Source organism: Eschrichtius robustus, chromosome 8 (genome assembly GCF_028021215.1).
Source record: "Eschrichtius robustus isolate mEscRob2 chromosome 8, mEscRob2.pri, whole genome shotgun sequence".
Lineage (NCBI taxonomy): Eukaryota > Metazoa > Chordata > Mammalia > Artiodactyla > Eschrichtiidae > Eschrichtius > Eschrichtius robustus.
In genome coordinates, this window is record NC_090831.1 from 14,648,449 (window position 1) to 14,662,133 (window position 13,685).

The 13,685-nt window shown below is 39.9% G+C and overlaps 1 protein-coding gene across 2 annotated transcripts in view; it reads left to right on the plus strand.

Annotated features, from left to right (window-relative positions):
* The window catches only part of VPS41 (VPS41 subunit of HOPS complex), a 184,301-nt gene that overhangs the window by 137,619 nt on the left and 32,997 nt on the right, over positions 1–13,685 (plus strand). Inside the window, exons 12-17 of one of the 2 annotated variants that reach the window (XM_068550354.1) lie at positions 2,006–2,135; positions 3,611–3,762; positions 5,034–5,090; positions 7,359–7,420; positions 8,837–8,918; positions 11,242–11,334. In XM_068550354.1, the coding sequence (XP_068406455.1) occupies positions 2,006–2,135; positions 3,611–3,762; positions 5,034–5,090; positions 7,359–7,420; positions 8,837–8,918; positions 11,242–11,334 (576 nt within the window). The remainder of the gene's footprint in view (positions 1–2,005; positions 2,136–3,610; positions 3,763–5,033; positions 5,091–7,358; positions 7,421–8,836; positions 8,919–11,241; positions 11,335–13,685) is intronic. The other variant, XM_068550355.1, reaches the window with a different exon arrangement.

The window sequence follows — 13,685 nt, forward strand, 5'->3', positions numbered from 1 at the left end:
ATAAAGCACGTGTGTTAAGAATGGTGCTCAGCATGGAGTATCAACGATCAACAAGACCAAATTCCTGCTCCTAGGCAGTTCACGCATAAGCAGGGCTGTTAGACCAGTGAACAAAAGTTGTAAAATAATGATAAGTTGGATTTCTCATCCATCACCTTGCTGATGGATTTCTTACACATATGAAGGAGCTATTTATATGGTCTAGCAAGGTGATTTTCTTTCAACATTATTTGGTTCAATTTTTTTTCTATTTTGCTATTCCAATTTTGATATTTTTTGTCATTGTTATAGCTGTTAATTTTTTAAATAGTCAAATTTTTCAGTTTTTTCCTTTTTGTTGTTTTAAAAGCAAGATATTTGTCATTTCTCCACAGATCTGATAAATTATCCTGTATATTCACTGGGGTTTTTTCCTCTAATAGTGGATCTTTCATAATTGCTTTTTCTTTTGGACTGTTTTAAATATATGAGATGCAAAGCTGATGTAATCGCTTCTCAATTAACCTAACAAAATTGATCAAAGGAATCTTCGAGGCTTACTGTTTTACTGGGGAACCTTGGAGAGTTGGGAGTAGTTCTGGATTTCTTTCATTTTGTTCCTTTCATCTGTATTCTCTATACCAGTGCCACACTGCTTTAGGTCTTACTGCTTTAGGTCTTGCTGCTTTGGAAAATAAAGTGTATCTTTCATGCCTCTGTACTGAATACTCAAAGAGCTTGAGTTTTATAGTAAAACAAACTTGATTTCAAATCCATAGTCCCAGTTTTTCCACAAATCCCAGTCTCACCGTTTACTTATATAACTTTGACCTCAGTAAACTTTTTGATCCTCAGTTCCTTCATCTGCAATATTAGGAAGAACAGTACTTACTGAAGGGTGATTTAAGGACTCAGCGAGAAGAATCTGTGGACAGTCACCTACTAGGCTAGTGAAATTGTCATAGGCCCTCAATAAAACATCTTTTCCCCTTCTATCTTGATCTAGAACGGCAGTGTCCAAAACTGTAGTCGTTAAGCTTATGTGGCTATCCAAGTTGAAATTAATGAAAATGAAATAAAATTTAAAACTCAGTTTCTCAGGCACAGTCATCACATTTCAGGTGTCCGATGGCCACTCGTGACTCATGTCTACCACGCTGGGCAGTGCAGACACAGAACATTTACATCAGCTCAGCAAGTTTTGCTGTAGACGTAACTCTTAGTCTCTGGCTTTTCAGCATCCCCAGTGAAAGGACTAGTGGTGGCAGTGGTCTGGATCATGGAGCAGTTTATAATGTAATTTTCACTCTCTCTCATATTTGTGAGGAAGATGTAACAGAGTTATCTAAGGATGTGGTAGCTGTCCCTTGGAGTTGAAAGGGCTGCAGTGGTAGACCGCTGACACAGTACAGTGGTACCTGTCCTGTGTATCTCATCCAAGAGGTCAAAATAAACCACTGCTATGAGGCCATCCACGGCAGGTGGTGAGAAGGGCTTACACCTGCCGAATTTATAAAACCAAAGCACTTAATTATGGCTACCTAGAATTAATTTGTATCATTTTTTAAAAATATGCTGTGACACTTGGCCACTTAGTATCCATGTGATCTTGCACAAGGCACTACTTTTCTTTTTTTTTTTTTTAAATTAATTCATTTATTTTTGGCTGCTTTGGGTCTTCGTTGCTGCATGCGGGCTTTTCTGTAGTTGCGGCGAGCAGGGGCTACTCTTCATTGGTGCGTGGGCTTCTCATTGCGGTGGCTTCTCTTGTTGCAGAGCACGGGCTTCAGTAGTTGTGGCACACGGGCTCAGTAGTTGTGGCTCATGAGCTCTAGAGCGCAGGCTCAGTAGTTGTAGCGCACGGGCTTAGTTGCTCCGCGGCATGTGGGATCCTCCCGGACCAGGGACCGAACCCGTGTCCTCTGCATTGGCAGGCAGGTTCTTAACCACTGCGCGACCAGGGAAGTCCCTAATTTGTATCATTTATAGAAATGTAATTCAAATGAGCCTTTCTTTTTCCCCTTAGGAAAGAGAATACTGCGCCAGGCCCAGACTGGATATCATCCAGCCGCTTTCTGAGACTTGTGAAGAGATCTCTTCTGATGCCCTGACTGTGAGGGGCTTTCAGGAAAATGAATGTAGAGATTATCACTTAGGTGAGAGAGATCAAGGATCTGACTCACGTTATTTCTTATATTTATGTTTTTTCCCCTCCACCTGAGTAGCACAACCAGGAATTTAAATTAAGGTGCTGAAAGGCTCTTAGAGCCTATCTGGGCAGGCCTTTTATGTTGACAATGAAGGCGTCAAGGCCCAGAGATGCTGTAGAACTTGCTTGAGTTCCCACAGCAGAAGGGAGGGGTAGAGATGAGGCCAGGACCAAGGTGAGGAGGCTTTGTGGCCTTTGTTTTGTATTTGGTCTCCTGTCCTAACTATTTCATGTGACACCTGACTTACACTGACGTCAAGCAGCATGGTTCTCTAGTTGGCATATCACTCCCAACTTTATATCCCTAGAAGGTGTACTCTGGGTTGCCAGAGAAATTGTCTTTCTTTGACCGAACGCTCAGAGCTTGAAAGAGTGCCTGGTACATACTAGGCTTTCACCGAATATTTGTTGAGTGGATGCATGAATACACTTAGTCACTGCTTGGAAATAAAGGGAGAACCATTGCTTTGTAGTCATACCAGGGGCCTCTGTTTTGGTGCCATCATATCCTTGAAAAATACGTTGATGAAAAAATAGAACAGCTTTGGCTGTTGAGAAATTCTTTCCTGCTTTAAAAACAATAGACATGTTTTGAGAATATTTTCAGTTCTCATTTTGGTCAATGAAGAAATATCCTGTATCTGTTAGAGCTTTCTTATATGAAGCCCTTGATCGGCTGAGAAATGGGAGTGTATATTCTGGACTTAGCAAAAAGCAAATGTGATTCACAAGTGAAAGCATCCAGTTGAGGTATTTTTTGCTCAGAGCAAACTCTGCTGCACACTTAGAAACCCTTCAGAACAGGTTTTATAATTGAATTCTTCAGGAAACCCTTACCATCGGCATTGTGCACAACATGCTGAAATGATAGATGATGTCTCCAGGGCTTGGGGCATCTGTCATTTATGCTTTAGATGGCCTTGACCTTGAAGAGGAGGAAACATTTATCGCCAACTGTGGGGTGTAATTGTTCTGTAAAAATAGAACTGCTGTAAATGGCCATCAATAAAGTTTATATACAGTAGATAAATTATATACAATAGACATGGAGAATTTTGAGCACTGTCTTTCAGCTGAGGTCAGAACGTTAATATATGAAACAGGATTTTTAAGCCTACCTTATTTTTTTCAAGTTTTTTTGGTATTTCCTGCCTCCTTCCCTCTCTTCCTTTCTTCCTCCTTCCTTTCCTTTTTTCATTCAAATCATTTTACGTGTAAATATTTTTTAAAGCACTGGAATAGATTCTGTCATTCTCTACCCTGTCTCCCACCCCTACCTTCAAACACAGCTGAACACATTTATTCCAAAGGTAAGAGAGCTTTCTGTTCGCTCGTAAGTTGGGTAGCCTAACCCTGTCCCCCCAAACCACTGCCAAGGTTTCTACTGTTGAGTCACCCAAGTTATTGTTCTCTAATCTCTAGAATACTCGGAAGGGGAGTCACTCTTTTACATTGTGAGTCCAAGAGATGTTGTCGTAGCCAAGGAACGAGACCAAGATGACCACATCGACTGGCTCCTTGAAAAGAAGAAACATGAAGTAGTCTTGCTTTTACTTCAAAGTATTGACACGTCGGTAACAGAGAGGGGCTAAAAGGGTTTTGTAATAAATTTTTCATGTAGGTGAATTAGCACGTTCTAAGCTAGTAATATGTAGGAGGCCAATAACTTTCCGATATTCTTTTCGGAAATTAGGGGGAATAAAGACTGCAGGGAGGTTGACTGGCCTTACTGTTCAGTGGAAGAGGAATTGGTGATGGAGGAGGAATTGGTGATGGAGGGAGGGGTGGGTTAGATCCAGCCTACTGATAAGTTTATTTGGTGGTTTTTCAAGAAAAATAAAATAAAGCTAGTATTTCAGAATCATCCATTTGGATATTTTAGTGAAATCATTTATTTTGTGCTTATATCATGTGTAAAAAGTAAAGCTATCAAACTGTACTCAGGAGGGTTTGAACTACCTGTTCAGATGGAATGATGTTGTCCACGTCATTGAGTCTTGGTTCAGACTAATTTGAGTAGATAATGCCCCATCATGGCTTTTTTTAAAAAAGGAAAACATTTTAACGTTTTAATAGCTGCAAAGGTATTATTGTGTTGGTTTAGTTAGAGAAACTCTCTGGATAGTCTTATATGCTAATCAGCCAAAAACAAACAAAAAATGGTCCACTTATTTGGTGCTTTAAGTTTGTAACCACCTGAAAGGATTTGGAAAAAAAGTTTTTAATTTATAAACTCTTTGGAGTCCAGGTATTGATACCAAGTTCATACCCCAGTTATTACCATTATTGCTTTAGATCCAGCAGCTTCTTAAATAATTTTGTGTTTCAAACATTTGTGTTAAAGTAATCATTGTAAACTTACCAAAATAAAAATAAAATCAGAGATTTTCAAAATCTTAGTGTAGTTGTACCTAAATGTATGCATACAGGTTACTTTTTATGCTTCATAAAGGAAAAGGGCCCCTTGATTAATATATGTCATACAGATTTAGAATGACAGATTTTTTTGTTTGAACATAAGAGATTTTGTTGTATTTTGAGTTGCGTATGAAATGTGATTCCAGTGTCCTAATGTGGAAATGAATTCAAATGGAAATAAGAGAAGTCTTCATTTTGGTTGACTGCTTTTGTTTGAGTTTGAATTCAGTGAGGTTCACTCAACCATAACATTAAAAATTTCTGTGCTTGAAGCAAAAGCCATGGGAAAATGGAGCTTATTTATGTAGCCCAGAACTTTAAAACATAATAAATATAGTGTTTATGACCTCAACGTCTCTCTCTCCCACTCTCTCCCCTTTTCCCTTCCTCCTTTTCGACTGCTTTTATCATGCTTATGTAAATACAGGAAGCTCTGATGGCAGCTGAAATTAGCCAAAAGAACATTAAAAGACATAAGATTCTGGTAAGTATGTAATTTTACTATTTGAAACATAACTTTACCTTTCAATAAGTTATAATGAGGCTGAAAGTAATTTGAAAAGAACGGATTCTTGCTACCTTTTGAGAAGTTATTTCAAACGAATTCCCTAACCTGTGAGATCAAAATAGTTCATTTTATTGAATCAGTTTCTGCTTGTAAACAAGAAACTTGAACACCTGCTAGGAGGTAGTTTTAGGTAATTTGGAAACTGGATTTATAAATACACTTTAAATACAAAGCTTTCCAGTTATGCGTGGGGAAGTTTCTTTAAATCACAGGTAAAATCACATTATCATGAAATTTATCAAAAGAGTAGTTTCATAAAACTAGACTGCTTCAGTGTCTCTGTAAGAACAGGCTCAATTTATTTTGTTATGGTGACTAATTTAGGACATCAAATATATTTTTATTATATTTTGGACTTGGGAAAAATATTGTGAGTGAAATCCCATTTCTTTGCTAACTGTGAAAATGAATGTGCAGATGGAAAGCAGAAATGTTATCCTCTGAGTGTGAAGGGTCCTTAGAGATCATCTAGCCCAAGACCCTAGTTTACAGTTGAAAACTGGAAACTTAGTTATTTATGGCTATTTGGGTTCCAGTGCAAAGTCCTTCCACCTACACTTTCCCCACCTTAAACTTCTCTTTAAAACTTCCCCAAAAAGCCTAATTCCCAAAGAGTATACAAGCAAAATAGTTCAGGAACTAAAAGGGAGAGAGAGAACAAGAGCATCTTATGTTGTTTTATTCATTCAAAATTGTAGAGAATAAGCAAGGATTACCTAGAAATGGAGTATTCCAGCCAGTAGAAGAGTAGAGTTGAAGTAAGCAGGTCAAAAGTAAGACAGGCTTAGCTTAGTCAGTTGTACATTGGATTTGGTAATATGAAAGTGACAAGTGCATTTTCTGTATATATTATTTATTCTCAACATGCTTGGTGGAGTGAAAGTGAATAGGAGATGATGAAGTTGAGTTGAATATAGACTAAGGCTAGCCTCGAAGTGGAAAAGAGTCAAGACTATGGCTGGGGGCTATGACATCATGGGGAGGTTTTGGGTGATGGTAGGTATTTCGTGTAAGACATTTAACGTGCTTATGCTTAAGGGAAAAGAGAGAAAATCAGGTTGAGGTTAAAGGAGCACAGAGACAGAGGATGAACTGGGAGGGAGCATGGACATGGGGAGAAAGGTTAGAGAAACGGATTCTGCAAAAGAGGCATCTCTTCTCTGAACCTGTAGACTCACGGTAGATACTGTGATATGTGATCTATTTTCAGAGAAATAAAGTTAAGCACCTTTTCTTCACTCCGTAGTTCCAACAGATTTGAAATACGATTTCCTACACAGTAGTCATTAAAGTGAAAGTTTAATAAACTAAGACCTTTGGGTATTTCCCTTCACTCTTGAAATGGGGCACATTGTCCTTTACATTAATCACGCCTGGACATTTTTCTCCTAGGATAAGGCAGGCAGAGAGAGAAATGGGCTCCTGCCATTTCTGCCATCCAGGAAGAAGCTCCACAAAAAATTTTTTGTGCATGAAGTAGAACTTTTGTTACATATATTGAGTTCAAGCTTCTCACGCAAATGCTTTTAGGTGGATCTGATCTTTCATAAGAGTCATGAGGAGATCAAGCAAGAGGTGCCCCATCTCTGGTGGCACAGGCCACCTCATATCCTTTCGGGACTCTAAGGTAGAATAAGTGAAGGAGCGCGAATCCTGTGAAGCCAGTCGGTTCAGTGCTTTGAGCTCCAGTCTCCTCATCTGTAAACTCGTGGGTTTGAATGACCTGGTTTTCTGAGCTCATTTTCACTTTGATGTTAACTTTAAATATTTCCCTTTCAAATGATCTGTCATTTCATTTTTCTTACAGCATTTCCTCAGACTTGGTATAGAAGAGACAGGCAGCTCACGTTTTAGGGATGAAAGCACAAGAACCAATTTTATATCCAGTGACAACATGAAATTGTTGGGTCATGTTTCTCTTATCAGAGATTTCTTTGTAGGAAATTTTTTAGAAGAGGGCAGGTTAGGAGCCTTTAAAGTAGTAACATTTTTTAAAATTGTAAACTCTAAACTTTGTGAGAATACAAGTATATTTAAATATGCTCAAGAAAGAAATGAACATAATTACATAAAGCAAACTAAGATGTATGAACAGGTTCAGTCAGCGGGCCCACTCAGGAACGGAGACCCAACTTTCCATGTGTTCCAGTTAAGTATGAAATTCCTTCATTTCATTTCCCCTAGGACATCGGCTTGGCATATATAAACCACCTGGTGGAGAAAGGAGAGTACGACATAGCGGCACGGTAATCAAGATGTTTTCACAATTATTGGTTAATATAAATAGAATTGAGCCATGTTAGCAATAGGAATAAGTCGTTCTCTACAGTTGACAGACTTTTTTTACATCTTTCTAACGGGTTATTTTTGAATAGTAGTGGTTTTAACCACAGAATGGATTGATACATGTTAATTTACCCACCTACTATCTCATTTGCACTAAACGAAAAATGGTTTTCTCATTATTTAATGAGAAGGGTGTCAGAAACCATGAAGAGTCTGATATTTTACCCTTTTTATAAGCTGACAAGTTTGCCTGCCAGTTTCATGAGTGCTGGCAAAAGACCTGATACTCCGGGGTCAGAGACACAGGACCGTGTCTACCTCAGCAGTAGTCGTGTCCAGAGTACCAGCACTTTCTCCAGATCCGACAGCATGAGGCAGAGAGGCCCAGGTGACCCTGCCCAGGCAGCAGGTTGTGTTACAGGAGAGGGACCCTGGGCTTAGGGTGTCTGATTCTTTTATAATGGGCAGTAAGCCTGCCTGCCCTTGGCTCCAGAGGAAGATGTTATTTTTATTCTACTGGGCAGTGAACAAACCTGCCCTGTGCTCCAGAGGGAGAGAGACAGGCTGTGTCCTCTCACCTCCAGGGCTGTTCACACTACAAGCATCCCAGAAGAGACCGTCCAGGATAAAAGCGGCCATTGCCTCTGCTCACAGTTCAAGGAGAACGTCTCCCAACAGGAGGGTGGCAGTAAATGGAAATGATCAGGCCCCAGGCTCCTGGTTTGCAGGACAAAAACCTAAATGGTTTATAGTGGTCGCGTGGGTCTGTGTGGGCAGTTCCCCCTCGAGCTGCGCAGCGCCATCTGCAGGACTGCGGGGCTGCCCGGAAACATAGTCTTCAGGGCCACCTTTTGTCCCCTGACTTAGGGAAATGTGTTTCTTTGATGTGTAAATCAAAGTTTTATTCATACATAAACATTTTTCTGAATTATATACTGAAGTAGGATTCTAATTTTCTAAAGTCTGATTTTGTAGTCCACTATTTAAAGCCACTGAAACAGTGGTTTCATTGACACTTTTGGGTATGATGATATTTCTTCAAGGCAAGAAGGGTCCCCAGACCAGCAGCGCTCATCTGGATAGGTAGGAAACTCAGAACAGAAAAATCAGTGGGAAAACCCCTAATCCAAGTCTTCTGAAAGGGATTCATCTTTATTTATAAGTATTTCATATTTTCATGATTTCCATCAACTTTGTATATGCAGTCAAGTGAGTACCAGTAATACCTTTATGTTCATTGGCACTTGAAATGGAAATTTGTCAAAGTTCTGGGATGAGAGATTTATCTAAACCACTAGGGGAAATGTCTACTTAGTCTGCCTCTGTTTGTTTTCTTTCTTTATACTTTCTTTTCCCTGGGGTGTTTTTACTGCCAGCAAATGCCAGAAAATTCTTGGGAAAAATGCAGCGCTCTGGGAATATGAAGTTTATAAATTTAAAGAAATTGGACAGCTTAAGGTAAGCATAGCTTTATTTTTAACCCTTTAATTTTTGTATGTAGTATATTGAAATGGAAATAAAATTAATAGTAATCAGTTCTTTATTGGGAAGCGAGTACTATTTCAGCTAGAAAGAAAAACTTTTAGAAATTAGTTACCAAATAGAAATCTGGTTTATATTTTATGTGCATAAAATATATACAGATGTATTACATATATGATGTGTTCACTTTCTTATCTCCCTCCAATTCCCTCAGTGTTTGGATGGAAGTTTTCATGTTCTTTTTAATGAATGTGGAAAACAGGTATAGTCTCATCGTAGTAGATTATAAACATAAGGCTTTTTTCACATGTACTGAAGAATTAGTGCATTTTCCAACATCTTACTTGCTGGAAGACAAATGGAAAATTTTGACCAGATAGCTCCAACAAATAATTTTGGTATTTCATTTTTTTATCTTTCAATTTAGTTTACAATATCTAAACTAATCAATAAAGTATTCCTATGTTTGGAGATCTGTTTAAAACATTTTAAAAAAACTTTTCAGTATTCGTGAGCCTTTTCAGTGTTCTCTTAGAATTATGAACATGCTTTTAAAAATTCCAGTTATTCAGCTGGCCAGCCCTGTGCCTTGTCCTCTGCTTGCCCCATAAATGTAACTCTTCTCCAGGAGACCCTCAAGGACACTTCTCGTCATGTTTATTGGGTTGATCTTGGGGGATCTTCTCCAGTCCTATGGCCATGTTTACCATGATGGCTCCATCACCCAGACCTCTATTTTGAATTCCTTATCTATGTTGGAAGCGTGTGATGGACATTTTTCCTTGTGTGCACATGCTGCTGAGAATGATCACTCAGATGAATGTGAATCCATTTCCCTCCCAAGTTTGGTCCTTCTCCTTTCAATCTGTGTGTACCACATCACAATATGCTCATTTCTCCAAGCTTAATAGCTCAAAGCCACTGTCTTTTTTTTTTTTTTTTTTAACATCTTTATTGGAGTATAATGGCTTTACAATGGTGTGTTAGTTTCTGCTGTATAACAAAGTGAATCAGCTATACGTATACATATATCCCCATATCCCCTCCCTCTTGCGTCTCCCTCCCTCCCACCCTCCCTATCCCACCCCTCTAGGTGGTCACAAAGCACTGAGCTGATCTCCCTGTGCTATGCAGCTAAAGCCATTGTCTTGATGAGAACATCTAACTCACCTCCTTATTCTGTTTAATCTCCAATTCTTGTCAGTTTCACTTTGTCAGTACCAGTTGGGCCTCTCCTCCCCCTCTGGTACCACTGCCTTAACTCCCGCCTGAGCGATTGCAAGGGCCTTCTGGCAGATCTAGAGACAACCCTAACCCACAGTTAGCCGTTTAAAAACTACACGTGCTCCGCTCATTTCCCTCCTGCTCAGAGCATAAAATCTGAATCCCTTTCGTGACCCCACGTCACCTTCCTCTTCAGCCTCATCTCCCTCCCGTGACCCCCGTCTCACATGTCTGAGCCATGCTGACCTCCCTGCATGCAGAGTGTGGATTCATGGTTCCATGCCTTTGCCCATGCTGTTCCCTCTACCAGGGTGCCCTTCCCCCTCTCTCTTGGCCTGACAGGCCCCTGGCATCTGTCACTTCTGCTTCAGTCTCTAAGATCCACCTCGCCACAGCATCTTGTTTGCCCCTCTCTCAAGACACTTAGCACGCAATATTGCAACTGGCTGTTTAGATATCTGCATATCTTCCCTCTGAAGCTGTGAGCCCCTGGGGACAGTGCCTGGAGCTCTGGGTCCCCAGGACAGAGCATGGCGATTGGTGGGTAGTGCACTGCAGAACCATTTACAGTGTTTGGATATGCAACACTTAACACAGTGCTGAAGTAGCTAAAAACACAAGGTTTATTTTCCCTTAATTTCAAACGATGATTATGGGTTTTTAAAGGTTGATGTATTCCATTTTAAGGAAAAAAAAAAAGAAAGATGAATAGATGACCTATAACTCCTTGATTACTTAAGAAGTTGACTTTTATCATCATTCTCCCTCGTATTACTTAGATTTTCATTAATTCATCAGGAAGAACAGAGAGATAATGTTTAACTTAATCGAGGCAGTGTCTTTTATTCATTCATTCATACATGTAGACACCTTATCTATACTTTTTAAAATGTATTATGTTATAAGAAGGTAGAGCTTATTTGAATCTTTTCTCTTCGTAATATTTTTCCAAAGTACTCTGTTGCCTTAAGTTTTTAACGTAAATGTATATTTTTATATTTGCTGCCTCTTTGGAATACAGTTTTATTTTGCTTCTTTTTAAAGATTTTTTTTTTTTTGCCTTTTCCTTCCTTAGGCTATTAGTCCTTATTTGCCAAGAGGGGATCCAGTTCTGAAACCACTCATCTATGAAATGATCTTGCATGAATTTTTGGAAAGTGATTATGAGGTATGACATTCCAACATGGTCAAATTGTTCTCTGTGAAAAATGTTACGAAATCTAGAAAAATGGTACACTGGAGCAGCTGGCTTAAAGGCGACAGATTTGCAGTTTGTGTGTGGTAGATGAAACTGAGATACATACACTCTGATGACCCCTGATGTTTATGTGGACCTTGTTAAAGAAAATGTCTAATCCATGGACATTTTGAATATTTCCTTAAAGCTACCTCCTCGATAGAGCTAAAGGGAAAGGACCAAGTACCATTCGGGGGAATTCATAAATAGAATAGCATCTGCTAATGATGCTTCTACTGCCCTTAAAGAATTCAGAACTTTCTAAAACTTGAGTCTCAGAACTAAGTTTGCCAGAGGGGGATTGCAGAGAAATTGGGACGCAGGTAGGGGGAAGGGATTGGAAATGATCTGTTTTGCTTATTGTTTAAGGAGAAAGGTGGTACTTAAACTGCTTATCTACTGTACACGCTGCACTTTTACATGCATGTTGCGATATTATACTCCCAGCAGCACTATACATAGTAATATCCAATTTTACAGAGGAACTAAAAATTAAAGAAATTAAGTAAGTTGTCTAAGGCCATCCATAATAGGTATGCCTGGGTTTGACTTTAAATTTGGTGTTTGCATGTACCCAAAATGGATGATAATTTTTAAAGTTTGTTCCTTTAAAATGCATTTATTCAGAAAGTCTCTGTTTCGTGCCTACTGTATTGCAGGAATGTGCTGGGCGCTAAGCATGCAGATGTGAATGAAATGATGCGCATTTAGCGATAGCTCTAGTCTGAGTCACACCCAAGCATATAAACCAGCAGTTCTCAACAGAGGTGGATTCCACCCCCCCCGCAGGGGACATTAGGCAATGTCTGGAGACATTTGTGATTGTCACGACTAGGGAATTGGCACTACAGGCATTTAGTGGGTGGTGGCCAGCAAGGACGCCGCTAAACACCTTACAACACACAGGACAGCCCCCCTATGACAAAGAATTATCTGTCCTCAAGTGTCAACAGGACTGAGTTTGAGGACCCCGATATAAACAGATAAATTATTACATTGTATGCTGGGTGCTCTAATAAAGCTATCCACGAAATGTGGTGGGAAGACTCAGCCTTCACCCACTTCTGACTAGAGGAAAAGATGGGATTTCTCGTGAGCAGGTTCTAGACGAGGCCGGTAAGCTCTTGATCAGAGCTGGTGCTGGGACAATCCATAAATCAGGAGATATCGGATCACCGACTGCTCTTCTCCAGCTTCTGCCCAAACTTCAAAGTCTTTCGTAAAAGTGGCACCATTTTCGGCTCCTTATAAAGTTCAGGGACCTAACCCAGTGATCAGTTTTCCTTTTTGGTACCTCACTGTATGTTGCAGGTTGTCACTGCCTTCGTACATTCTGATGTTATGTTTTGAAAATACGGAAGACTAGACTTTATTTACAGCTTTTCTCCTTCCCACAAGAACGCAGGGTGGCTTGCAGAAAGGTTAATAGAATGGAAATTCCCTAGCGGTCCAGTGGTTAGGACTCCGCACTTCCACTGCAGAGGGCATGGGTTTGATCCCTGGTCAGAGAACTAAGATCCTGCATGCTATGTGGTGCAGCCTAAAAAAAAAAAAAAAAAAAAAAAAACAAAACCAAAAAGAAAGGTTAATAGATAGAAGGAGACAATCAGAGAGGGAATGAGAAAAAGAACTCCTGTGTTTTGAGTGCCTACTGAGATACTTTTTTAACAAATAACTGATTCAATTTAAGGAGGAGTAATAATGCAAACACTATATTCTAGCTCTGAGATGATTTTTAGAGCTTAAGATCTAAAGGGACCTTTAAGATGGTGCGCTTTTATCCTGATAACTCGCACACTTGGTCAGTTACTGTCAGCCACGTGTTCCTGGATACGTCAGATTCAAGCATCCTGATGCCTGTGTGACCTATGTAGTTCCTTTACTGTTCCAAGCCTGTATTCTTATCATAGGAAGGGACTACGTGCTTTCGGATGAATTAAACTTGAAAAATGTATTTCTTCCTAGTGGCAAGATGGGAATAAAGACACAGACCTACTAAAGAATGGACTTGAGGATACGGGGAGGGGGAGGGGTGAGATGTGACAGGGTGAGAGAGTGTCATGGACATATATACACTACCAAATGTAAAATAGATAGCTAGTGGGAAGCAGCCGCGTAGCACAGGGAGATCAGCTCAGTGCTTTGTGACCGCCTGGGGGGGGTGGGATGGGGAGGGTGGGAGGGAGGGAGATGCGGGAGGGAGGAGATATGGGAACGTGTGTATATGTGTAGCTGATTCACTTTGTTATAAAGCAGAAACTAACACACCATTGTGAAGCAAT